This window comes from Engraulis encrasicolus, chromosome 18 (genome assembly GCF_034702125.1).
Source record: "Engraulis encrasicolus isolate BLACKSEA-1 chromosome 18, IST_EnEncr_1.0, whole genome shotgun sequence".
Taxonomy (NCBI): domain Eukaryota; kingdom Metazoa; phylum Chordata; class Actinopteri; order Clupeiformes; family Engraulidae; genus Engraulis; species Engraulis encrasicolus.
Genome location: NC_085874.1, coordinates 18791029 through 18817381, shown reverse-complemented (window position 1 = coordinate 18817381; position 26353 = coordinate 18791029). Strand labels below are relative to the sequence as shown.

Sequence of the window (26353 nt, the reverse complement as noted above, 5' to 3'; positions counted from 1 at the left end):
TGACCAATCACATTTGCCAATCACACAATGGCAGGTGAACTAATATGAGAGACTTTTTTTTAACATCTTTTTTATATCTGAATGTTTAATGTGAAATAATCTATTTATTTATTTTTGTATGCTACTAGACACCTAGGCCTACATTTCCTTCGGGATTAGGCGTAATACATGTTACTCTACTCTACTCTACTCTACTCTACTCTACCAAAGCTAACCAGGTGAAGCCTTAGCTAATAAAAGAGACACATCATTTGGTTAAAATTGAATGTTCACTTCTCTGAACACTGTACGCCTAGCCTATAAATAGCTTAGGCATGCATGGATTACACCACGACATGTCACAAATATTACAACCAAATTCAGCTTCCTTGGCGGAGGTTTGCACTCTCTGGGTGCATTTCTAGTTAATATTATAGAATGATCATGTCTTTATTAGTGGGCAAACCAACAAAATCAGCAAGGGATCAAATACTTATTCTCCTCACTGTATATAGGACGTAATGACATTAAATTTGACTTGGCAGAAGCAATTTACACAAGAGGACATAAATAAGTGTAGGATTTTAATGTGTGTGGAGTGTGGTGGGTCAGAAAGAAGCTATACCTGAACCTGCCATTTTAGTCTGCATGCTCCCAAAACACCTCCAGGATGAGAGGTGAAGGACTGTATTGCCTTACATTTTAAATACAGTAATATTGTTGTTTTAGGGGTTACAGTAACAGTAACATGTCATTCCAGCTTTTGAGTAACTTGCCCAACACTGATGGAGAGGTCAGTGCAGCCAGGGCACAGGGAAGTTTTGGTTTATGAGTGAGTGAGTGAGTGAGTGAGTGTTAGATTTGTAGTGAAGAGAAGCACTCTGTAAAAAATCTTCACAAGCTTCTTAACGGTCAGTGATTAGTTTTCAACTAACAGACTATGGGGGTGAAATGAGGGTCTCTGGTGCTTCTGAGGGCAGCGGCAGAGTCAAGAGGCCATGCTAGCACGCACAGCACAGTATTTGACCACAAGACTGTAATAGGCATGTCTGCTCAATCTTAAGCTTAACTTTGACCACAATTTGTTTGCCTGTTTGTTTTCAATATGCAGACAAATATGGCTGCACGATTATGGAAAAAATCATAATCATGATTATTTGGGTCAAAATCATAATCACGATTATTAAATCACGATTAGTGTTTTTTATATTATAACATTTTAATTATAACAAAATGAAATATAACCAAGAATGACTTATACACGGGATGAGCAAAATAAAATGAATTGTAATAATAATGTAAAAAGCAATAGCATGGAACTTAGGTGAACAGATTTCTGGCCGGAAAAGCCAGCCTGTCAGTATGTTCTGGCTTCAAGGACGGCCTCGAAGTTAGGTCACTATTGCCACGATTAAATATCGATCGAAATAAAGATTTCGATCTCACGATTATATCACTATCTTCGATAAATTATGCAGCCCTACACACAGAGGGAGATTTGGATCATGTGATCATGGGAGGGCTGAAAGCAATGATGTCAAACTTTAAACATCAAGTTAAGAGTATGCAATGCTGCATTAACAAAGTGATAGGTTGACATCAGGCCCAATAGAGTGTAAATCCACATGTTACTACTGTACTACCCCATCCCTCTTCCCCAACAGGAAGATGACGTACATGTATGCCTATTGGGAAGCAGCCAGAGTCTTGGAAAACGTCTGGTCCACCACAGTCGAGGGTGACGGCAGGCTAGGCGATAGCAGCGGGCCTGGGCCAAGTGATATGCACGCAGACAGTCCAGCATTGTGCCAGTCAGTGTGCGGAGAGAGAGAGAGAGAGAGAGAGAGAGAGAGAGAGAGAGAGAGAGAGAGAGAGGGCGGGGGGGACGGAGAGGTGTCACACTCCTTCATTGATGCCCACCATGGCTGGGCTAGCTCGCTCAGTTGGCAAACCACACTGTGTGTGTGTTTGTGTGTGTGTGTGTGTGTGTGTGTGTGTGTGTGTGTGTGTGTGTGTGTGTGTGTGTGTGTGTGTGTGTGTGTGTGTCCACAGGGTACTGGCACAAACGGGGCAGCAGGGAACAGACTGGCCCATTGTGCCCCCTCGAGTACCCCCCGTGAGCAGGCCACATGAGACACATCCGTCATCCACCAGCAGGCCGACAGTGACGAGCAGTTGGCTAACCCCCTTTCAGTGTCACATACAGTATATGGGAGGCCATTCCAACATTTGCTTTTAAAACACTAATAAATACTCTATTGTCCAACTTGAAATAATTGATCTAAAATCGTTTCAATGGCTCAGTAACGTTTAACGGGCTGCAATCCAAGAAAAGCACCACAGTAGTGTGGTCCAACATCATTGTCCTATATACATGTGTTTATAGATGTACAGCATATCCGTATATATATATTATTTTTTTAAGGGCTTTTGCCTTTATTTTTGACAGGATAGTGGAGGAGAGACAGGAAACGAATGGGGAGAGAGACTGGGATCTGCAAATGACACGGGCGGGAATCGAGCCCGGGTCACCGGCGTACTAACCCAGTGTACACCAATGAGTCAGATATTTGATCTGCCTAACTTGGCAGTATTAGTGGCTCGGCCAGTATTGGTGATCTTTTCCATAACAAAGGAGGAAACGGGATCACTTGATAAGATTCTTAGGGGAAAACCCTCGATCATTGGGCACTCCTTTGGCTCACAACATTTCCCGGTGAAGCTCCAAATACGGAAGGCATTCTCTCTGGCCACTCATCCTCAGTCTACCTAACCCTTTGACACTAGTATGAACCGAGCTCAGGCGTGAGCTACTATGAGCTCTAGGCAGCTTAAGCATGCCTGACACGGAGGACCTCTTACACCTCAACAGATGCCCATAGACAGAAAGAGAGGGAGAGAGAGAGAGGGAGAGAGAGAGAGGGAGAGAGAGAGAGAGAGAGAGAGAGAGAGAGAGAGAGAGAGAGAGAGAGAGAGGATAAGATGAACGAGATCAGCTCTAAGAACCTGCCACTGCTAGTTAGCTCGTTGGGTTGGTTGTAGAGCATGTTGCTGTGTGTGTGTGTGTGTGTGTGTGTGTGTGTGTTGTATCTGTGCTTAAGGGGCCAATAGGATTAGAGCAAGGTCGGCGTGGCCGCTCACCTTTCCCTTCTGCTTCAGGGGCTCGATGGTCAGGCTGTCTGCCCCGATGTCCACGATGGAGCCCAGTTGGAACCCCTCCAACGGGTGGGGAGCCCACACCGGCTTCCCATCCTCCATGGCACAGCACTACAGACTCTGGGGAGAGACGCAGAGCACACAGGGATTAATATACAGATGATGGCAGAATTAAACAAATAATGAAGTAATATGGTAGGCCTAGGTTAAAGGTCGCACATCCAAATGTCTGACCTGGGAGCAAGACAAACAAATAAAACCAGATTAAAAGAGAAATGTCTGCTTCAAACTGGATTTTATTGCACTTTTTTTCTGTGACGTTTTGGGCAAAACGGCTGAGATCTGAAGAAGGGTTTTCACCCGAAAAGTAACCGTGGTTAGAGAGTTGGTCTTTCAATCTAGGGGTTGCAGGTTCAAATCCCCCCTGACCTCTCCCTACATCTCCATCCATGGCTGAAGTGCCCTTGAGCAAGGCACCTAACCTGAAAATAATAACAAGTGCAATGTAATGTAATATTTAAAAAAATAAATAATGGGAGCCAAAATCCTGGTCGAAACTGACTTTTCTCTTTTTTACAGACTAAACAAATAAACAAACAAATAAATGAACAAACGCAGGGATGGGATTACTAAGTGTGTTTAAAGGTCAAGGTTAAGCAAGGTCAAGGTCACAAGGCCACAGGTCAAGGAACTTTCATTCTGGGTGCAGAAAGAAGTGACTTCTTGACAATTGCTCAAAACATTCCACAGATCAATACCTAACCTCTGTAAAGTTGTCAGGCTAGGTTACTTTCTCAAACCAAAGAGTTACCATATTTATCATGCAAAAAAAGTCCCAACTCCTTGGCTCTGAAAGCTGTTTGGCATAGTTCTTAAAACTAAACAATATTTAACTGTTGACCAACCATCGTACTCCGTCTCAGCTCTAGGGTTGTCGAGAGCAAAACATCAGTGACGAAGTGTATGCGCGACGATGTATAGAAGTAAACACGCTTTCATCTCTGCAAGTAATCAGTAAGCAGGCAGAGCAAATCCCCACAGACTAATGATCTAGTGAGGCCTCCAATTATGGAGCCGGGGAGCCCAGGGAGGGACCGGGCGGCTGACTGACCCTGTTAGCAGGGCTGCTGACAGCTTTTGCAGGACTCGAGATCAAGTCATTTGAAAGGGCCCCCACTCTAATACACACAATGTAATGAGGAGCAAATTTTGGGCCCTTTCTCTCCCTGGGCCCGGGACAACTGACCCCTTTGACCCCTTATGTGTGTGTGTACGTATCGTACACACACACATACATTGGTGCACACACACAATCTCCTTGCCCCCTTCCTTGCTCCATGGTCCACTGAACATTTATTCTAAGCACACAGACACACACCTTAGTTCTGAACTGACACAAACATACTGTACTGTGCGCTTCAACACACGCACGCACGCACGCACGCACGCTGCCTGTGAAGAAGTGTTCCGACTTTGTTTAAACACTTCACAAAACACACACACACACACCAGACAGGCGAAAACAATCCTACGTTCTGACAAGCACCAGCAATATGATTAAAATCAGAAATCAACATCAACACAGTAAGGACACAGGAAGTGAGGCCCGAGGGCAAATCACGATGCTTTTCCTGTGTGCAAACAAAAAAATTGCACTTCAGTTTTGCTTCAGACTGAAAAGCCCTGGGCCTGTTCTTTTTTGGCTCTCTTGTCTTCCGCTGTGCTGTTCTCATTCGTCTACATTCTGCAGCCCCAGAAACTGTTACCAGGGCTCTGGGGTAAAAAAAATAAAATGCTCGCCGCTGACTGACTGCCCAGTATGCTTACTGCTGGCCACAGCCAGGCAGACATTCCCCTCTGTGTGCCCACAGGCTCGCTAACAAACAAACGCCAGAAAGTGTGTCCTTCACAGGCCACTGTAGTAGCAGCTCTCGCCCACCCCCATGAGACATCAACAATGACAAAAAAAGAGAGAAAAAAAAACGTTCTCAAACTTTGGCCGGTTCCCAGATAACGACTCCCGAAGTTCAAGGGCGACGACTTTCAGCTCCCAATTATCAATTATTCAGGTCATGCTTTGGGGAATCGCTTTCTACGCAAACACAATGGCTTCTCTCTACCTCCCCCAGGCAACTGGGAGAGCCATGGGGAGCTCTCTTTCTCTCTCTCTCTCTCTTTTTTTCTCTCTCTTTGCTCATCAAAATAACTTCAAGGAGCCATGCGGGACTCGGAACGACAAGATAAGTCCAGTCAAACAAACAAAGCTGGATAAGAGGCGGACAAATGGGAGGAGATATGTTTTTGCACGATGACATTAGGCAGAACTTCCTCGTGGTTAAATCGAGACTGGCCATTGATACCTTGCCAAAAGCACTCTGAAGTCAGTCTAAGGACAGCCAAGCCTTTTGTAAATGTTTACATGTACTTAGCCGACATGATCTAAGTGAAGGTGATTTAATGACTTCTGCCCCCTCTCCTCTCTCCTTCTCCACTTAATTTCTTCGAGCTTAGAAGGGCTCCTATTCAAGGATGTAGTGAGCTCATTCATTTTGTGGGGGGAAAAAAATGTCAGACCGTTTTATTAAGGACATACATTTTGCCTAAGTGACCTTGATGTCTGGCTACATTTTCTAATAGGATGGTGTCCTCAGTAAGTCTCCCATTGCTCCCCTTCAACTAGGGATGTCACGATAACAAATGTTGGACGATAAATTGGCCAAGAAATTATTGCGATAAACGATAATATTGTCTTCTCGGTCATTTTCAAAAAATATAATGACAATGGGATAAAAATGCGAATGCACCCTTTCTAATTTTGAAAGCATCGCAGCAGGGGATGCTAGATAGAGGGGTAGATAGAGAGATTGACAAGGTAGACAGTCTGAAAATTAAAAGTAAGTTACATCAACGTTTAAGCATCATTGCGCTGAGTGAAATGTGCCGATCCATATTCAGTCTAAGAGAGAGTGACGAGGAAAACAAAGAAGCATGCGATAACTTATTGTGGCAAAAAAGTTATCATACTTGTAAAAACTTATTGTACGATATATTTTATTGAATAATGTGACAGCCCTACCTTCAACTACAAAATAAATAATACATCAAGCTACATGAGGGCAGCTGTGGCCTAATGGTTAGCGAGATTGACTGCAAATCACTTGCCTGATTAACATCGACTTTCAAATCCCGTACCGAGATGTTTTGTCTGACCAAGAAGATAACAAATTAAGTTTCCCAAACAGCCTAGTTAACCAGCCCCTTTCAGTTTGCTACTGGTCAAGGCAAGAAAAGGCTGTGCCGATGTTTAAACCAAACATTTTCTTAGTCCTAACAGAACGTCTCCTTTTAACCATCTCACTGCCTTGAACACGCCTCTACAAAGGGCCGTTGGAGCTGCTCAAAGTTGATTGCTTCCCGACAACGTGGGTGGAGTTCCCGATTTCTCCGGAGCTCAGAAACGATATTTGTATTGCTCCAGGCCTAACTAGAAGCAACACCGAAGGTGTTGCGTCACTAGAGGGGCGTAGCCTGGCTTATAAATCCCTGGGTTGCAGGGTTCAAACCCAAGTCTTACCTCTCCCTACTCTGCCATCCATGGCTGAAATGCCCTTGAGCAAGGTACCTTATCCTACATTGCTCCAGGGACTGTAACCAATACCCCATCTGTAAGTCACTTTGGATAAAAAAGCCAGCTAAGTGTAATGTAATGTGATGTAATGTAATAGGGCGGTGGTAGCTCAGTAGGGCGGTGGTCGCTCAGTTGGTAGAGGAGCCGTTCGGCAACCCAAAGGTTGCAGGTTCGAGCCCCGCCTGACTCCATCGTTGTGTCCTTGAGCAAGATACTTAACCCCAAGTTGCTCCTGGTGGCAGGGTGGTACCCTGTGTGGCAGCCACGGCCACCGGTGTGTGAATGTGAGTGTGAATGGGTGAATGTGAGGCATACAATGTAAAGTGCTTTGAGTGCTCGAAGGAGTGGAAAAGCGCATATAAATGCAGTCCATTTAATACATCAAACATGGATCACAATCCTATTTGTTACTAGTGGCTGAGGTGAACAGGTACCTGCAACAACTGTGTGCTGGGCGATATTGTCACAATCCGAAATTTATATTAATGGTTTAATTTGAAGCAGATGACAGACACCCTCGTCCAGGTCACCTGGCCGGGGCTGATCAGACCAGATCAGTAAAGAAAGTAACATATGCAATGATAAAATCAGTAGAGCAAAAAGCTAGTGGTTTTCAAAGTGGGGCCCGGGGACCGCTAGGGGGCCACAGGAAGTGCTAGGGAGGCCAAGGCAGGTTGGCAGGAAAAGTATAGCACAAGCACAACAAAAAATAAGTATTTAAATAAACTGAATAATCAACGTCTAACAAAATAGAACAAAAATAAGGACCTTCCTATTATTTAAGAACAGTGTGTTACAATAATCTATTACAGTGGTTCCCAACCTATGGGTCGCGACCCAACCTATGGGTCACCAAAGATCCATGGGGGGTCGCGAAGCCCTCTTGATTTTAAGGGGTTTCATTTACCATATGTAGCCCATGTTGAATAAATGACAATTGCATAGAAGCAACATAATTTGAGTGCTACATTAAACATTTATTCTATTTTTGAACAAAGACGAATTGAGGAACAAAATGATAACTAAAATGAGTTTCGCAGGAAACAGAGCGTATCACGCGACGCCCTCTCAAGCGGGCGCTGGGTCACCAAAGCTTACAATGGTAAAAATATGGGTCCCTGGAGAAAAAGGTTGGGAACCACTGATCTATTACATCGCTGAACCTTACTGCCATTATTGTTATTATGTTATGTACAGTGGGGAACTGCCTCATGGGTCCATGGGTCCTGCCATGGTCCATGGGTCCTGTCATGGTAAAGATTGGGAACCCCTGCACAAGGCTAGATAGTACTCCTCACATCCAAACACATCTCCATCCAGCCACACCATATAATACCCTTGGGTTCCTCTCCAGACTGTTTCAGGATCAGATCTGTGCCATCAGATACAATCTTATCTCACATTTCACAACAGTCCTATCTGCAGCAGCTGTTCAGTCTATGGGGTGCAAGTGTGCTACGCTCGCAGCATAGAAATAGAGCAAAGTGAAAGTTCACAGGGGAGAGAATGATGCAGTGCCACACACTTTACTGTAAGCCAATATTTATGAAGACCATTTAAAAATGAATTTGCGTCCATAAACCATCAGACTGAACGGCGAAATTATTCTTTTTTTATTAGGCGATTGAAAAGCATGAGATATAAAGTGAAAAAAAATACTGTTATATCAATATGACATTGAAGGTTTTTTTTTTACTTCTATGAGTCAATCTGTGTGGCAAGTAATAGTAATGTGATTGTAAGACTGAATTGACAGTGACACTACTGAACGACTGAATTGCGGCAGCATTACCATACTTCCGTTTCAGTGGTTTCATGCCCATGTGGGTTTAAATTATACCTTCTGGAGGAGAGTGTGAGTGTGAGAGCCTGCACGTATTACACAACTGGCCTACTGTCACTAGGTCACGCCTCACCAGGGGCTGCACAGTAGGAGGGCCGACTGACAGCTTTGGAACGGGACCGGGACAAAACCATCTGTAAGGGCCCCCCTATCAATACTCATAATGCAATGAGGACCGATTTCTGGGCCCCTTCTCTTCTCTAACTTACCCGTTAGCCAGCCACACCCCCCCCCCCCCCCCCCCCTCGGCGGGCCTGACAGTAGGAGGAGTGGTGGGTTCCATGCCCTCGTAGCCTGACACTACCATACCCAGGCCTCGTACTGCATACCCAGGGGCAAAGGTCAGGCTAATAATCTCCTACAGGTACAAAGACGTATGTGGGTAGGCACTGGCAGGGTACTCTCCCTCAGTATAGCAAGCTGAGAACAACACAGCTGACATTGCCAGTGGCACACTGTTCACGGAAACAAAAATCGGGAAGCACGATTTCAATCTCATTCCTTGAGTTTCCTTGATAACGTAACCACCACAGATTACTTATTAACTTGAGTCAGATAGCGTGATGCACCACAGCACAGCATAGCATAGCACAACACAACATAGCACAACACAGCACAGCTCAGTACAGTGTCAGAACAACTGCACACAGGCCAAGGCAAGACACTTATCGGGCCCTCCACACAGCTTGCCAAGGTCACAATAGGGACCCCACCACCAATACAAGAATGCCCTGCTCGCCCCCACTATACTTCCGCCCCTGGCTCAGTACCATGCCTGCCAAAGGGCACTCAGTCCAACTCCCCTTTCTGGATAGAGTAACCACACTGATTAGGGGCCTACTAAGAGAAATTAAACACCACGGGTCTGATTTCCTCTTCCTCAATACCTCCTACAATCCAATAAGAGTGACTCTGATTGGATGTTCAGACTGTTTGCAGTGCACCGCATCACGTGCTGTTTTCCATTCCGTTCTTTTGCACACACTGACTGTTTCCGTATCGATTGGCTACTCGGGCAACTGTAAAATAAATAGTGGGTTAATAGGGCAGCTGGGCGCGCTCATGTGGCATGCAGGGTAGTGGTTAGCTTAAGGCAAGCAAGTTCAGGCCTGACTTACTTTGCACACGCGCGCACACACACACGCACACGCACACGCACACACACAGCAGTTGGTACATTAGGACAACCCACCGAGCCGTCAGAAACACTCAGGTGAATTGTACTGTGTGTCAGCAAACGTTCCATGCTATAGGCTCACTGCCCTGTAAGGAGTAGTGTTTGTTTCAGCACCCTCCTCACATCATAAGCCACTGACTCCCGTGGCCGGTGTTTAACTACAACTGACGTTTCCTCACAGAGGAGATGTATGTATGTATGTAGTCGCTATTTATAGTGGAGTCAAGGGGGCAGCGCGACGGCAAGCAGAGTAGGACAAATCTCCTCCAGGCGCTAGAACTCGTTAACCATAAGCAGCAGTCGTATGAGCATTTAATAGTACGTCAAAACATCGCCAGAAAAGACTATTGTGATTTATCATTTGTTTGATTTTGTTTTAAAGTAGAATAGAATCAAAGAATAGAGTAGAATAGAGTAGAATAGAATAAAATACTGTGAAACTTGATTGTAATGTTATTTCCTGATAATGTAATAACGCCTGATAATGTCACAGAAATCGCTACATAAACCCCCAAAGCATTGTAATGAAGCCTGACAAGGTGATCATTGATGTAATAAAGATCATTCCCCAATAATGTAGCCCAGTGTTTCCCAACCTTTTTTTAGGCGAGGCACCCTTTCAATTCATGAAAAATTTCAAGGCACCCCAAACCAACAAGTCGTAACCTGGCATCGCATCCGATACCACAAAAGCTTAGAAAAGTAACACATTTGGAGACTTCACACGACCTACGTTCAAAGTTGCAGCTGACTGGGGCGACCTATAATTTAGTACTTTACTGTGTGTAAATGGCAGATGAAAGATTCCACTGACTAGCATTAACTCATCAATTTAGACAAATATGTATCATATTACATAATTTATTTTTCAGCCATGTTTCCGCGGCACCCCTGAGGGGGGCCCGGCACCAATGGTCCCTCTAAGCTGCGCGACTGCGCAATCGCGCACTGCTCTCACGTTCTCAGCGCAGAGCAAATCCATTCAGCGCAGGTAAAACAAGGCGGCAAATTTGTGTGGAGAGGCAGTTGATTGTTGTCCGAAATTTCCACTCATTGTAGCTTTGTAACATCCAATCGAAATAAAACATATTCTTTAGATATGAAACATCTATCTTACAGCAGTTTAAGCGATCACACTAGACGCGGACTTCTGCTTACAATCAGCATTGCGCCTCCAGCTGCTTTTATAGCGACCAGACAGAGCGCGGATACGCCGAGCTTCGAATGCTTCAACACAGTGACCACCAGACAACGTTGTAACAGCTGTCACTCGCAGCCTAATCTACGGCGTACGGTGTTAAGTAGCCTACACAAAAAGCCTGAATCCATCTCTGTAGGCTATAATGGATAGAAGACAAGTTCTAGCTCTCCTAGAGCTCGATCGTGAATTTGATAAGAATGTTGATAACGGTGTCGAGCATCTGGACCGATTTTAATGGATGCCTGTCATAGCTTTGCGAGTGGCAACATCTCTCGCGCTATTGGCATCATTGGAAGTGCGTGCTGCTTTCTGCCAAAGAGTTGGTTTAAATTCGTCAAAATGGTGTTGATGAAAGCATTTGTCCACGCAGTGGAAATGTCTTGAAAACATATGAACTAATATGCCTAAACGAACTACTAGCCTACTGATAAGAAGGTCCATAAAACCCAGTTAGCCAGAAGGTCAGTCAGACTGTCCGGTAAGAAAAATGTTTGCTTCCCAAGATCTGAAATTTCCACGAGCTCTTAAAGTGACAGTGCATACTTTTACTTCATGTAGGCCTAATTTAAGCTCAATATTTTAGTCTTTTAAATGTGTTACATAGTCCTAGCCTATTATAAAAACCATTGAAATCCAAATTAAATGATTCATCCTTTTAAACATAAATTCAACATTCTGGGCTATTGGGCTGCTGTAAAGATACTTTCTTTCCAACATCTTACAAATGTAGGCCTAGCCTACAATATATTGATGTTGGTGGTTTGATGATTAAGTAATAATCAAGATTTGGAAACATTACGTAACTGATTTTGTAATATTCACTATAGTGAATGACAATATAATCAACATATTATGAAGCATCAATGTTACCCCTAAAATGGAGGGGGGGTGGGGGTCCGACCCGCTCACCGAGGTTATTGGCTCTGCTCAGTGATATAGTGCATTTGCTCAGGCACCGAAAAAATTAGAGGGAACATTGCCCGGCACCCCTGTTGAGAAACACTGATGTAGCCTACTTATCTCCATGCTGATAACTAGGGCTGGGCGATATGGAAAAAAAAAACAATATCACGATATGGATTACTTTATATCACGATAACAATAGATATCACGATATAGCACAATTACATACGTTTTCAGTTATTCTCTTTATTTGCTCTTCATTTGTTCATGTCGCAAAACAACCTTTCTTTAAAATTGATCTTTTTATTCTTATTTTTACAGTTACATTAACTTATAGTGTGTATTGTGACAACATGAAATGTAATTAAATGATATTCAATTGTATAAAATTGATCAAATTACTATCACGATATAAACAATATAGGAGGATAGTCACGATATACACTTTTATATCACGATAACAATATATATCGCCATATTGCCCAGCCCTACTGATAATGTAACAAAGAGTTACAGTGCATTACATTACAATGCATCATCACCTTACACTCAATTTTGTTCACTCTTTTCAGTCAACAGAGCCACACAGCATGAAATAAACAAAAACAATACAGCATTATGGCACAAACACATCAAAAGTGACAAGAGCAACAGAAGTAATTTACTATTAGAGACAATTTGGGCGATTTGGGTGACAAAGAGATTTGAGCGACTCGAGCGACAGCTTGTAGTTGAACTTCAGCAAATATTACGCTTATGAGCTAATGGTATGATGTGGTTCGGCAACAGCCACCGCAGCCAATTGAAATGACGGAATACTGGCATTCTGCTCTGACCTATTGTAGCTTTTGTTTCTGCTGGTGTGTTTGCGGGGTTAGGGTGAAAGTAGACAAAGTCAGGTGCAAAGGTTCCCCGAAATTGGTAGCCAGACAATAGCAGCCCTGTTTTACCATCTTCTCGTACTTCATTTGCACAGAGGGTCTGGATATGCCAAATTGAGAAAAGTTTATTGGAGGGAGGGTGAACTCTATTGAACTTTGAAATACACATCTTATTTTATCCATGACATACTTGCTAATGACATTGACAAATTATTATTGGGAAATGCACTTTATAACATCAACAGGCAGTTATTACACTATCTGTGGTTATCTTACACGTTTTGAGAGATCAGGTACTACAAATACTTCCCAAACAACTAGGGATGCACCGATACCACTTTTTTGAAAACCGATACAAGTATGAGTACATTAATGTGTGTACTTGCCGATACCAAGTACCGATACCGATACCTTTTACCACCAATACAATGAAAATAAATGAATTTTTTCCACCTGTGATATTTTTATTGTCCATTTCCATGTAGATTTAAATGTTAGTAAATGTATCAGGTGACACTTTTTTCCATGCTGCTTTCAAGTGCACAGAACGTGACAAGATTTTGCATTGTTTTGTGTAATAGCAGTATCGTTCCTGGTATCGGCAAGTGCTTGACGAGTACGAGTATAATGAGCAGTATCGGGAGCCGATACCGATACCAGTATTGGTGCATCCCTACAAACAATACTGAGCAAAGTAAACCCATACAAAATAGGACTGCTACAGACAGACTACAAACTGATCATATGAGTCTGAGGATGGCCATTGTTAGGCAAAGAAGCTTCACAGTTGCTTACAAATAAAACTTTCTGAATAACTGGCAGAGAAAATGAATTTAAATGTGGTAAACAGTCATTCCAAATTAGTGCCTGTGGTCGAGTCACCTCGTAATAATAAATAGAAGGGCCACAGTAAACCAAGTGATGAGTGTGTGGCTTGCTTCCGAAATAATGTGTTGGAGAAAATAATGGAGTGCCCTGTTCTGAGGGGAGGCTCTGACTTGCACAACTCACAGGCAGTCACACGCACACACACACACACACAGACACACACACACAGTGAGGCCAAGTGCCCAAGTACATTCAGACGACAGGACTTACACTAACACAACATGAAGCCAAAACCAAACTCGAGATATTATCAACACTGTCAGGCAATGTTTGTCCTGCTTTGCGGTAGGTCTCTATAGCCAAAGAAATAGCATGTTGATAAAATGAAAATAAAGCAGTGTATTGTATTGATTGCTGCCTGTCTCTGTGAGAGTCACCTCTGTGACTGACTGTGTATGTGCTAAATCAATACATTGAAAATGTCCATTATGGACAAATAGACAGTACACAACCCTGTCTTTATTCTAGCTCAGAATAGATTAGCAACACATATTAAAGACATTATATTAAGTGCATTATTAGCTCCTGAGGGGAAATGAATGGTAAACAGAGAGGGAGAAACGATAGCAACTAAAAGCGGTGTGTGAGACTGAGGCGCAGGTGTGTCTGGTAGAGAGGTGTGCTCAGCTGCTCTCCTCATGGCACAGCTAAGGGCAAAGCGGGCATGTTTGCTCAGCTGATATGATGTCACTGCTCGCATCAGCGCACTAAAAACTTGCACACGCACTGTACAAACACGCGCGCACACACACACGCACACACACACACACACGCATGTACAAAGTGCTGGACTTAAATAATGAGCCTGCATTAAGAGTGTGTGTGTGTGTGTGTGTGTGTGTGTGTGTGTGTGTGTGTGTGTGTGTGTGTGTGTGTGTGTGTGTGTGTGTGTGTGTGTGTGTGTGTGTGTGTATTCAACCACAATTTAACCTGGCACAGCCTGTGGCCATTTACCATGGAGCCATTACAAGCCTCAAGAGGACTAAGTGCAGAGAGGCTTTGACCAAGTAAGAAATTATTAAAAATCAACCAATCCATTTGATGATGGATGACTGGAAGCTGGTCGGGGGGTGGGGTTGTAATGAATGCAAATTCAGCAGCCGTAATAGATGACATGAGAGGAGCAAGCTGTTTTATTGACCCCCCCACCCCAATGCTAACAAGGAGCATACTGTCTGTCTCCCCTCTCCTGCCTCTCTTCCCATCCTTTTCTACCCCATCCAATTCCAACCCAACCTTCCCCTGCCCCCCATTTGCAATCAACGCAAGACATCACAGCTCATTGGAGCTCATCGATCCTGGCTTTCCTTTGTTCTCTTTGGCTCTTTCGCAATTTATCAGCCCCTGCAGTCTGTGTATTACTGTGCTTGTGTTTCACTTGTCTCACTGTGCTTGAGTCATTTGTTTTATCTCCGTCACGAAACAAAACGTGTGTTGTAAGGACTATTTTCTCCCCAGTGTTTCCATCGCGTTATCCTTGTAACAGGACATGTTTTTGTGCTCCACAGGAAAAGTGCCTGTCATCTGTCTTCCAAGTCCACTTCTAGTTGTTTACCTGACCTTTGAACCCTGTTCCCCCGCTGTGACAAAACGGTAGGAAACAATTTGGCGGAAACGGTTTGGTGTCTGTCTGGGGATAAATAGGAAAGAAAAAGATTTGCACACTGCTTTTATGAGACTTCATTACATAAAGTATTTAGCGTTGCACTGCATTAAGTCTCTTCAGTTTAGGGGGGGAAACAGTGTACAACCAAAAATACTGAATCAAACCAAGATAACGCAAAACACGCCCACTCAATGCAAAAGCGTGTGCTCAAGTTGGGTCTCCTAAGGGGGCGTTGTCCCCTACTTCTTCTTCTCTTTTTGAGGTGTTTGCGCAAGACGTGCGCTACCGCCATCTACAGCGCTAAGGGGACTTCATTGATTCTAAATAGTGTTGCACCGATACCATTTTTAAGCCCCGACTATGCAGTATCGGCCGATACCGATATCATACCGATACTACTCTGTTTGAAATTTATATACAGTGTATATATGAAAAATGATATAGGCTACTACTTGGATGACACATCGTTGCTATTATGGCTTTGTCAGGCTGCTGCCTACTCCAGTAGAACTTTTTATACCTTTTAAATACCTATGATATAAAATAAATAAGTTCAAGGCTGTGTTTAAGAGTCATACGAGCATCTGTAAATGGTATCGGTGCCCTATTTGTTGGTATCGGCCGATACCGATACCACCATTCTAGTGCAGTATCGGGGCCCCGGCCGATACTGGTATCGGTATCGGTGCAACACTAATTCTAAACCTCAGGACTCCGAAGGTCTCCTAACCGAAGGTCTCCTAAAGGGGCGTTCACCCGACATAAAGTGGATACCGGAAAAGAAACAAAATGACGCTTCTTGTTAGATCCACCTTCTTTGGTACAACTCTTCTTTCATCTTTAGCCAGGTATACTGTGTTGATTTGACACTTACTGAAATCACATTATTTTTGGATGTTAACTTGTGCCATACACTAGAATAGTGTTTCAGTTTGGCTCCTGACCAACTGATTAGGAACTTTGACTGGAGAAGTACCTTCCATTTAGCAGCCCAAAGCTATGGAAGTATAGGAGTTATAATGCCATCGACGTCCTCCGTGTTCCATTTTTAACACAAAGGTGGGCGGCTCACGGAGCCTTTGACACACAGACCGAGATCGCCATTGACATACGGTAGTTCCAAAATAGTTCCAGGAATTGAGTGTTGAACACAGAAAGAGCAATAAAGGAAGATGCAATTCATTTTATATCCTTTTTACACCATCTTCGCTTGTTAGGTAGTGGTTCTGTGTTTGTCTCTAGTGAAAAGAAAGCAGTTGCCTAGAACTATTTGAATCTACATGAATCATATGACCAACATACTTCCTCTTTCCCGGTTATCGCAACTCTGAATTCCGTGACTTTGCACCAACCCCATCTCTGTCAAAGCAAGAAGGAAGCATTTGCTTACTATCTATAGAATATTTGCATATGCAAATGCATTTACAAATATCTTTGGGAGCGCACACAGAGAAAGAGAGCAAGAGAGAGTACAGTATTCCTGCTAACCGACTGACTCTAGGCGACCCACACACACAGAGCTCTGTGTCCCTGCCGCTAGTGACATTCAAGGCCTCCACCCAACCCCACTGCAGCAGGAGATGACAATGGCAAGACAAAGCAGTTTTTTGTGCCAGCCAGGGTGTGCGCACACACCATAATGTACACACACAAATGTACACACACCCACACACACACACAAAGTATGAAAACATGCCGAGTCTATACACACTCTCTCTCTCACACACACACACACACACACACACACTCTCACACACACACTCTCACTCTCTCTCACACACACACACACACACACTCTCACTCTTTGTTACAAACACACACACACACCCTCCAAAACACACACACACACACACACACACACACACACACACACACACACACACACACACACACACACACACACACACACACACACACACACACACACTTAACTTTTCATCAAGGTGCTAATTTCACATGCCTTGGAACGTACATTCTAAGCCCTCACACTACACAAGTCTTACAAGTATAGGTCAAGAACAGGTGATAATATTTCCAGTTATCCAAGAGTCTTAGAGTTATCCAAGAGAAGAGTCTTTGTGACCACAAACTGTTTCCTGGCTACTAACATCCTTTTTACCTTCAGGCTTTCATCACTTTTAGTAGGATTATTATTCATAACTTAGTTCTAAATAATCACTACTCTACTGAGGAGGCTGAGGTTAAAAAAAACCTGGTCAAGGAAAAAAGGCGCATGGTGTTCACAGTTTTGGTTTTAGGGTTTTCTTTTCCGTGCTATGCAAACTAACTAGTAACTGAAAAAACATATTGTTTATGTTCACTGTACTGAAGAAAAATCTGTCTTTCCAAAGAGGTGAAAAGAGAAGTAGTATAATTGGCCATGCCTTTGTGTTCTTCAGCATTCAAAACACATGGTTTGTTAAACATTGATGTCTTTTTACAATTCCAGAGAAGGAGGTTTGTACGTGCTTACTACACCGTTCACAGAAGAGCAAACTCTGCCCTGGCCCTGTGATGCGGAGGTACGTACCGGACGGTATGCACATACAGTAGCTGTTACGTACTTAAACAATCTTGAACAAACGTAAAGCAAGGCAATTTCCAACTGCCAAGTTTGAACGCTAAATGCCATGTCCTGTATTCCAATCAGCAACATCTAAGCTAGTTCTGTGTCCTCCAACAGCTACAGCTGAAGTGCAGAGTGATGCATGTGGCCAAATCGTGAGCCTACACTCCTGTCCTCTGGTGTGTGCTGCTCAAAATCTGCAGCATCAAATTCTTGGAAACTGAAAAGATCTTAAAGGTTCTAGTAAAAAAGGCTGGTCCTGTGTTGAGTTGTGCTGCAGTCAGCTACACCTTAAAGTAAAGGCCAGCCCTGTGTGTGTGTGTGTGTGTGGCTCTGAGGTGTGGGGGGTGGATGTGGGAGAGAGGGGGGCAGCAGCGCTCTCCAAAGGCAGTGTTCTGAATGGGTGGAGAGGCCGGCATGTTGTGGGCCCACTCGTCTTCCCAGCGCGGACAAACGGGGATTGTTGTGGCCGTGCTGCTGGTTCCACACTGAATGCCTGCTGTGATGTGGAGGGGGGGCATGTGATGTCCTTCACAGACAATGTACTCAAAGGCCAGCCGGACTATGCCAGAAGCTACATTACATTGAAACATACAGTATGTAGACAGACAAAAATCTACAGTATTGGGTTTGTGTTTGCTTAAACGCAAAGGCTATCGCACACATTGTCAACATAGTATGTCAAAATGTATCATTACAATAGAGATAATGCAGCGTTGGCCAAAGACAAAGTAGCATTGTTTGGTGCTACGGCTAAAAATATCGGACCAGTGCAAGTGTTATGTGTGTACTCCAAATGGCCGTATGTGGGGCTGCTTATCCATTAAATAAACTTGAACTTGAACTTGATTTGTGGTGCTCTGTCTGCATTCATTCTGCAGTGCCGCGCTACATTATGGTCTACATAAAGGGGAACAGTGTAATGTTAAAACTTTATTTTAGGGTTCACATGTTAGCCAGTAATATGCCTGACAAGTGACTTGTAAAACGGGTTAATAACAAAAAAAATCAAGGGTTTACTAGATCCTTATTATGATATAAAAAAGGTCTTACTGGCAAAATAAGAATTTTGAGAATGCACGCCTAACAACTGATTGAATTTTCTTAACACATGTCTTTAAAAAAAATCAAATACAGAGAGTTGGTTGGGTGCATACTAGTGGCCAACATGTGAATCCTGAAAAGAAGTGTTACATTGCCCACAGTATAAACTTGTGCATGCTAGTTGGGAGGCGCCTTAAAATGCACTTTGTGCACGACGCACGTACATGAGAGTAATGAGTGGGAAGCGTTCTCATGAGCTTCTGACTCAATGAAAATTTGATGCTAATTAATCATAAGACCAGACAAACAGGTTAGAACTGCCGGACCAACCTATTTAAAGCATTCCGGCTAGCAACAGCAAGCCGATGTCCCACGTCAATATGAAAGATATTTCCAATTCAGCGGTGCTCACCTATCTTTAGGGAACCCATTTCTAATATACCTTCAGAACCATTTGGAACTCTACGACTGAACCCAAGAGAGCTTTGAAATCAATAGCCATCCTTTAGCAACACCAGGCTCAGGCTGCTAACGGTCGATCAGCCAGTAGCGTGGGTTAAAAAAAACACTGCTTCAATATTTTCACTTGTCTTGCGATTGATTGGCTGTCTGTATTTGACATGGACAAACACAGTCATGACAGACAGTTTGAAGTTGCTGCTCAATAAAGTATTTCTGGAAAATGGGACCTTTGGTCTCCTCATTTAATGCAACAGAAATAACGTGCTGTGCTGCCCTGTGCCAGTGTGGCCAGTGTTGTCTCCCGGCCCTATACAGCAGTGGTTCCCAACCTACGGGTCGCGACCCAACCTATGGGTCACCAAAGATCCACGGGGGGTCGCGAAGCCCTCTTGATTTTAAGGGGTTTCATTTTAATAAGTGAGTTCGCAATTACTAGTGCGCCTGCGCGAAATTGACCTAGCAACGCAAAACGGTAGATAAACAAATGTGTGGATACCAGATCCTGCCATCCCAAAGCGGTAGGACACTGAGCTGCACACCAGTAAACGATGGAAATAAATGTCATACTTTGTGGATTTCGTAGTGGGGTAAAAGTGGTGCTTTCTGTAGATTTTAGAATGATTGCATTGCGATTCATGGGTGCCGCCATTGTGCACTGTCGCCATTGCTGAAGTGTGCCGTTCTCCGTTATGCCATCTATAGTTGCTGCGCTTATCAATTCTAGTGACTGAGACCATCAAAATGACAGCCTGAATTAAGTTTTGAATAAAGTTTCATGGATAGACGATGACAGACAGTGGCCACAGGTGATTAATGAAGCTATATCATGAACTGGTAGAATAAATTAATGAAACATTCAATTTAAGAAGGACATGTAAAGCTGTACTGAAGACAGCTATGTGTGGGCTAACTGGCATCTCTCCAAAACAAGTTTGTTATTAAATTCTGGTTTCACTTAAAAAGTTCAAAAATGTCTTGTTTTCAACCCCAAGACCCTCCTTGATCTACCAGCAAAATTTAGAGTAATTTGGGGTTGTTAAATGGTTGTGTGAATTGTTTGTTGTCAACATTACATATTCGGATTTAGCTAGCAACCCGGATGGTTAGCCTTCTGTTAGTTAGTATACCAGACATCTCTCCAAAACGAGTTCGTTATTAAATACTGGTTTCACTTACAAAGTTCAAAAATGTCTTGTTTTCAACCCCAACACCCTCCTTGATCTACCAGCGAAATTTTGAGTAATTTGGGGTTGTTAAATGGTTGTGTGACTTGTTTGCTGTCAACATGACATACTCGGATTTAGCTAGCAACCCGGATGGTTAGTCTTCTGTTAGTTACCAGACATCTCTCCAAGACAAGTTCGTTATTAAATTCTGGTTTCACTTAAAAAGTTAAAAAATGTCTTGTTTTCAACCCCAAGACCCTCCTTGATCTACCAGCGAAATTTTGAGTAATTTGGGGTTGTTAAATGGTTGTGTGACTTGTTTGTTGTCAACATGACATACTCGGATTTAGCTAGCAACCCGGATGGTTAGTCTTCTGTTAGTTACCAGACATCTCTCCAAAACAAGTTCGTTATTAAATTCTGGTTTCACTTAAAAAGTTCAAAAATGTCTTGTTTTCAACCCCAAGATCCTCCTTGATTTACCAGCGAAATTTTGAGTAATTTGGAGTTGTTAAATGGTTGTGTGACTTGTTTGTTGTCAACATTACATAATCGGATTTAGCTAGCAACCCGGATAGTTAGCATTCTGTTAGTTTACCAGACATCTCTCCAAAACAAGTTCGTTAATTAATTCTGATTTCACTTAAAAAGTTCAAAAATGTCTTGTTTACAACCCCGAGACCATCCTTGACCTACCAGCGAAATGTTGAGTAATTTGGGGTTGTTAAATGGTTGTGTGAATTGTTTGTTGTCAACATTACATGCTCGGAGTAACCCGGCTAGATAAAATATCATGCGCTGTATCCCGGGGCAACGCTGTTTTGTTTATCTCTCAAAATGGCGAATATTACCCATAATGCATTTCGCGCCGGTAATTGCGAACTCACTTATACCATATGTAGCCCATGTTGAAGAAATGACAAAATGCATAGAAGCAACAAAATGTAAGTGCCACATTAAACATTTATTTTGTTTTTTGAAAAAAGACGAATTGAGGAATAAAATGATAACTAAAATGAGTTTTCGCAGGAAACAGAGCGTAGGCTATCGAGTGACTCCCTCTCATACGGGCGCTGGGTCACCAAAGCTTACAATGGTAAAAATATGGGTCCCTGAAGAAAAAGGTTGGGAACCACTGTTATACAGCATCTTCACCATCTTATCAATTAGAGGCAAAAAGTCAAAAATGTAAAAAATTAAAAAAGAAAGAAAAGAAATAAATAAAGGTATTGTAAGGTATTTGTGGGCATACACACTTATTACAAAAGTTCAAAGCGTAGCGAAGGAAGGTTGGACTGTCTGGTGGTTATGTGTAGGATAGTTCTCCCTTGAGGACAGGGCAAGCTGTAAGGGCAGCCATGACTGGCTTTGTGGCCGACAAAACTCTGAACTTCGTTAACAGATAAGTCACACAGATGGAGACTGCAATGAGAGATAATGCCATATGAGATAACACAAGTAGGTAAGTAAGTGGGTGAAGAAGATATGTTTCAGAAAAGTGGGACAATCTGTTGAGTAACTTTAGCAGTCTTCCAAGTAAAGTCAAGTGCAATCACAGCTATGGAAACCGTAAGGGCTTGGTAAGAAAGCCATTATCAATGTGACTTCACCATCCCCAACACGTTGCACAGGCATTCCGTGTGCTACTCCTGTTCCCTGCAAAGGTGTGTCCCTAGATCAGTCATCAGTGTACACACACACACACTTACGCACACACACGCACACACACGCACGCACACGCACGCACACACACACACTACATAAATGGGACCCACCCTTGCTGGTTCACTAACACATAATGATTTAACAGAGCCCAGCCACACCTTTGAAGACAAAGTACTTTCTTAGCAGTTGCTACATTACACGGTACGAGCAAGAAATGACACTCTTTGAACACAAGCAAAGAGGTGACAAGCAAAGAAGTTCTTTAAAATTACAAACAGTATCGTATAGTCACTCACTCCATTATTGTCACTCTTTGTTTTTACAGAATCTGAACTGTGGTCATAATCTCCCACTACGATGATTGAGTCTTCAAAGTCATACATCAGTAGTCAAATTTTGTGCTGTCAAGACCATTAAACAAAGGATCTTTATAAAGAGCTTCGTCAAGACATTTACCCCTCCATCTGGAAGCAATTTATGTCTTAAAAATACAAAGTAATTGAAGTGCATGTGGAGCACTTAACTTTACAAATGACATTGAACACCACTCGTAACCATGACAATGTCTGCATTTCAATGAGTCTTGTTCAGCTTCATTTGGCAGTAGGCTGCTGGCTGTGTGTGGCAATTAACTGATAACAATTAACTGATTACACTGGCCCCATCAATCTAGCAGGAAGACATTATTTTACCAAACCATCCCTATTGGCTACCTTGAGAGACAAACCACAAAGTGACGGGCCTGGCGTGGGCCACAGGGTGGCAGACCCAGACCCAGACTCTCTTTGTCAGGGCCTTGCCTCTTGGGGGCATCGGAGGCCACCACCGCGGTCACCCGACCCGATCCGCTTCGCTTCCGGGCTGGGCCGGTGCCAGCAGCACATGCTCATTTGGGTTTACTGTGTTGGGGGACTGAGTGGGACGCCGGGACATAGAGGCAGCTTTAAGGGGCAGTTTGTGCAGCGGTATTAACCACAGCTTCTGGGGTCAAGTGAGTCACTCACTCACAGCTCAGGCTGGGGGGGGAATGGACAGAATTCGTTCACGCCGGAGGCTTCTGAGCACAGTTCCTGAATCAATCCACAATCCCTCCAGTTCATCCCCTCTCGGCTCAAATCACTCACTTGAGTGCGTTCACAGCTGATGTCAGCAAAGTCAACCACCAATGCCTAACTACAGAAGGAACGCTGCTTTTTTTCCTGCTTAAAAATTTACTTGTTCACAATTTTTGGTGGGTCAAACTCTAACACCTATAAAATGGCACCCATGACTAGTGTGACAGGGCCAGTAAAATGAGTTACTAAATAGCGAGACAGCAATGCAAATCCCTCAGCAGCAGTGCTAGAGGGATGCCATATTCCGCTGCCATATCCTGCCGGATTGCCTGCTAACAGCGGGGTAAAGTACAGAGGAGGCTCTCGTATACCGGCGTTGTGAGTTTCACTCAGTGGTAGTAAAACCACTTTGCTTTAAAAGTCAGGGAGTGCTTTATTTGATCAGCATTATGTGAGGGCTCAGCGAAACAAGAGACGACTCCCATTCATCATTAAAAATAACACCAGATACATTATAGTGTAGTGTTGGCTTTGGTAGAGTAGGCCATTTCTTTTCTGTAACAGGCTCAGTGTCAATAATTGTTTACCAGAAAGGTCTTCTTATATCCTGTTCGAACATAAGGGACATGCATTTGTGGAATGACCAGCAGAGCTGTGGGAGTCCCTACCAAATGCACATCTCTGACCCCTTACTTTGTTAACAAACACATTTTTTACAACACCACCCAGAAAGAGATGGTTCCTTCCATTCATGGATTTTGTCTTTTGGAAGACATCATGTAGCTTCCTGCAGATCAGTCAAAAGCTTCCTTAGTAGCTAGCTAGCTTGTCTGTCTTCCCTTCAGTCTTGTGCTCCTATCGGTCACAGGCCCCCTACAGAGAGGGGTGCAAGCTCCTTTGAGCTGGGCCCAGTCAGAGTAATCAGTGATCTCCGTTTCAGCTCTGTGTCTGCCGATGGATGTAAACCCGTGAAGATAACTTTGAGGGCTGTCTGAGCTAAAGATAACCGAGTGACACAATTGTGAAGCAGAGATTGAAAAAAAGACTAGATTCTGTTACGTGTGTACAAAGAAGTGGAGGAAAAATGAGGGCGATTGCAATGTCAAAAGCTTGTTGGAACCAACTCTGTGAAGACAAATAAGACCACTTGTTGCATGGATATTTTACATTTGTTTGCACCGTTTGCATTGTCAAACTAACAGACATGTGAAATTCTAAAAACCATCAAATCTCAACCAACAGTAAAAAGCTCAATGTTTCAAGCTGCCTACTAATCTTAAAACATAGGTGCTGTTTCCACGTAGCAGGATATTTTTCTAGCAGGGTAATTTTTTCTCCTGTTGAGGTGTAAACGCAACATGTGGATAAAAATAAATCCTCCATTGTAACAAATGCGTTTCAGCCCCCTAAACAGGATATTTTTTTCTCCTGCTTTTTATACCTGGATTTTAAATATCTGCTACGTGGAAACGGAAGGCCAAAACCAATGCAAAACCAATACAACCAGGAGAAAAAAATATCCACATATAAAAATATCCAGCTACGTGGAAACAGCACCTTAATGGGCATAGAGTGTCTGGGGGATGACTGAAAAAAAAACACTCAGCAGACAAGAGTGAGCCAGAAAATAACAGAAATGCACTGAGGGGGAGAGGGAAGACACAGAAAAAGGAAGACACCGAAAAGGAAGAGGCCAGGAGTATGGGGGAGAGGAATGAAAGGAAACAAACAACAATAAAAAAGAGTGGGCTCTGTTCTCAAAGCAGGCATGTTGGGGGCCCTCGATATTGTTGCAGTGTAAGCAGACGGTTCAGATAGCAGCCGGTTGTTCAGGAAGACGGCTAACTGCTAAACCTCCTGCAGAGAAGTGCGTGGTGGGGTTGCTGGAGCCACACTGATCCCTAGGGATCACCGCCCCCATTCACCTCGGAGCTGGAGCAACATGGATGGAAAACTGTTTGGATGCATGGAAAAGACCCACACAGGCAAAACGACTGATCCCACAAGTTCAAGAGTGGTTCCCCAAGCACTTCATGGTTAAGGTGGCCACACTGACAAAAACATCTCCCACTTTGACAAGATCCCATGAGAAGAACTGCAGTTGCAATTTTTAGAGTTCGTTTACAAAAACTATATTAGTTAGGGCCTACTTCCCTTTGTGCGCTTCATATCGCACTGCACAGCATAGGCTTCCTGATACTCTCTTTACTCACAAAGACTGCTCAACCACCTCACAAACTAACAAAAGTGCTTTGGGAAACACGGTACCACAGTGCCTTCTCCTCCCCTTCGGTACAGCAGCAGCACTGAGGCACTGGGCAGGAGTAGCAAAGGACACGTCACGTCAGGTCTGAAAAAAGACCTTTATAAATAATTCACACCATAACAAACAAGGCATTAAATAATGGATTGAGTAAATGCTGGTCAAAACGGGCCGCACTGTTTGTAAACCGTGCCGTCATTGCTGCGGGGGCCGGAAATCACTGCCAGTTTGGATTTCAGTTTTCCCCGGCCACTGGGAATCCCATACAGTACATCCCGAGTCAAGTTTAGCAGGACCTTCATAGTAAGTCACACGAAAGTCCATTCTGCGTCCCTAAAAAGTATGCACTACCGCCCAAATGTTTCCATGTGTCACAGGGAGTGGGTAGTGATTATGGGTCAAAGTTTCCTCCGAATAAAGCCAGCTAATAAGCACTGGGCACTCTAGGACTATACCAGAGTGTGGATGAGAAACAAGAGAAACGATTCATTCATACATTTTACAGATTCAGCAAGTGGAACTTTCGACCGTTTCACATCACACATCATCCAACTGTGTCTCCACTGCCCAGGTTTAGCAACACAACAAGCAGAGAGAACAGAAAAAAACATTTTCAGCTGTAAACATTCTACCATTCTGGTCTCAGTGTTTCCAAGGCCTTTTCATCCAGATGGGTGACTTTGATCACCCTACTTAATCTTTGCTGAAAAACGTGACTACATCATTACAACATTACCATGACATTACCAAGTGTCATTAGCTGTTCTGTCATTAGCTGACATTAGCTGTTGACTAAAGTAAATGACATGAGGAGGGATACATTTATCAACAATAACCCTGCATCTCCCCTAACAAACCACAATCTCAAAT

General features: G+C 43.4%; 1 protein-coding gene across 6 annotated transcripts in view; it reads right to left on the bottom strand.

Moving 5' to 3' along the window:
* The window catches only part of myo6a (myosin VIa), a 183459-nt gene that overhangs the window by 152519 nt on the left and 4587 nt on the right, over positions 1-26353 (bottom strand). For all 6 annotated transcript variants that reach the window (XM_063223196.1, XM_063223198.1, XM_063223199.1 and 3 more), the window contains exon 2: positions 3121-3255. In XM_063223196.1, coding sequence (XP_063079266.1) covers positions 3121-3237 — 117 coding nt within the window. In that variant the 5' untranslated portion in view covers positions 3238-3255. The remainder of the gene's footprint in view (positions 1-3120; positions 3256-26353) is intronic.